The sequence below is a fragment of the Mandrillus leucophaeus genome, unplaced genomic scaffold, assembly GCF_000951045.1.
Source record: "Mandrillus leucophaeus isolate KB7577 unplaced genomic scaffold, Mleu.le_1.0 Scaffold467, whole genome shotgun sequence".
Lineage (NCBI taxonomy): Eukaryota > Metazoa > Chordata > Mammalia > Primates > Cercopithecidae > Mandrillus > Mandrillus leucophaeus.
Window position 1 is genome coordinate 166,585 of NW_012104998.1, and position 1,003 is coordinate 167,587.

At 42.8% G+C, this 1,003-nt stretch overlaps 1 protein-coding gene across 1 annotated transcript in view; it reads right to left on the reverse strand.

The window, feature by feature from the left end:
* Positions 1-290: 290 nt before the first annotated feature.
* LOC105550155 (dnaJ homolog subfamily C member 8-like) overlaps positions 291-1,003 on the reverse strand; it is a 1,209-nt gene continuing 496 nt past the window's right edge. Inside the window, exons 3-4 of the mRNA XM_011995034.1 lie at positions 629-986; positions 291-467 (exon numbers count right to left, since the gene is read on the reverse strand). Coding sequence (XP_011850424.1) covers positions 291-467; positions 629-986 — 535 coding nt within the window. The remainder of the gene's footprint in view (positions 468-628; positions 987-1,003) is intronic.

Here is a 1,003-nt window from a genome sequence, read left to right on the forward strand (position 1 = left end):
ACAAAACGTTGAGTTACAGGCTGTGGGAAGAGAAGGCAGCACCAATGGTGGCACCTTCCAATCCTGGTTGTTCTAGGGGCAGGGAGAGGGGAAGGTCTTCTTTTAAACCAATCCCCTCATTTCAATGTACAAAAGAATTACTCCAATCGATATTAAATTGTATTGAAAACGAAATGGACTAAAAAGCAAATACTACTCTATGTAGAGGTGGCAGGGGAAGAAAGAATGAGTCCTTCAAAGCAGGAAGGGAGATAGCAGGGGGAAGGTTCTGTGCCTGGGACCCCGGGTACTCACTCACGCTGCTCCATTTTTACTTTCGGTGGTCTCAGGAAGGTCCGATTTTTCTTCTCTTTCTTCCCCTTTGTATTGGCTTGGAAGTTTCGCCAGCTGTCCACACCACCATCTCGACTTTCCTCAAAGTTTTTCTGCCACTCTCTTTCTCGTTTGACTTTTTCTTGAGCTTCAATCTCTTCTTCCCTTTGTCGTTTCCTTTCATGCATCTCTTTGGCTTCTCTCTCTTTCCTTTTAATTTCCAGCTCAGCAAAGAGTTTCATTGTCTGTTTATATACAGCTTGTGTGAACAGTTCAGGATCTGTCTCTTATACACATCTAGATGTGTATAAGAGACAGCTTCTTCCCTTTGTCGTTTCCTTTCATGCATCTCTTTGGCTTCTCTCTCTTTCCTTTTAATTTCCAGCTGAGCAAAGAGTTTCATTGTCTGTTTATATACAGCTTGTTTGAACAGCTCAGGATCACCCTCCTCTACAATCGTAGGTTTTCCTTCCTTCTTTAATTGTTTTTCTCGCTCTTTCACAGTGTGTCCCATGTATTCTTTTCCTGCCTGAATTACATCCAGGGCCCTCTTCTTTTGCTCCTGATCCGGTAGCAACTTGTAAGCTTTGTCCACAGCTTCAAAAGCCTTTTGTGCTCTGTCAGCATCATCTTGATTTTTGTTAGCATGCACCAAGATGGATAACTGCCGAAACCTCTTTTTTATTTCTTC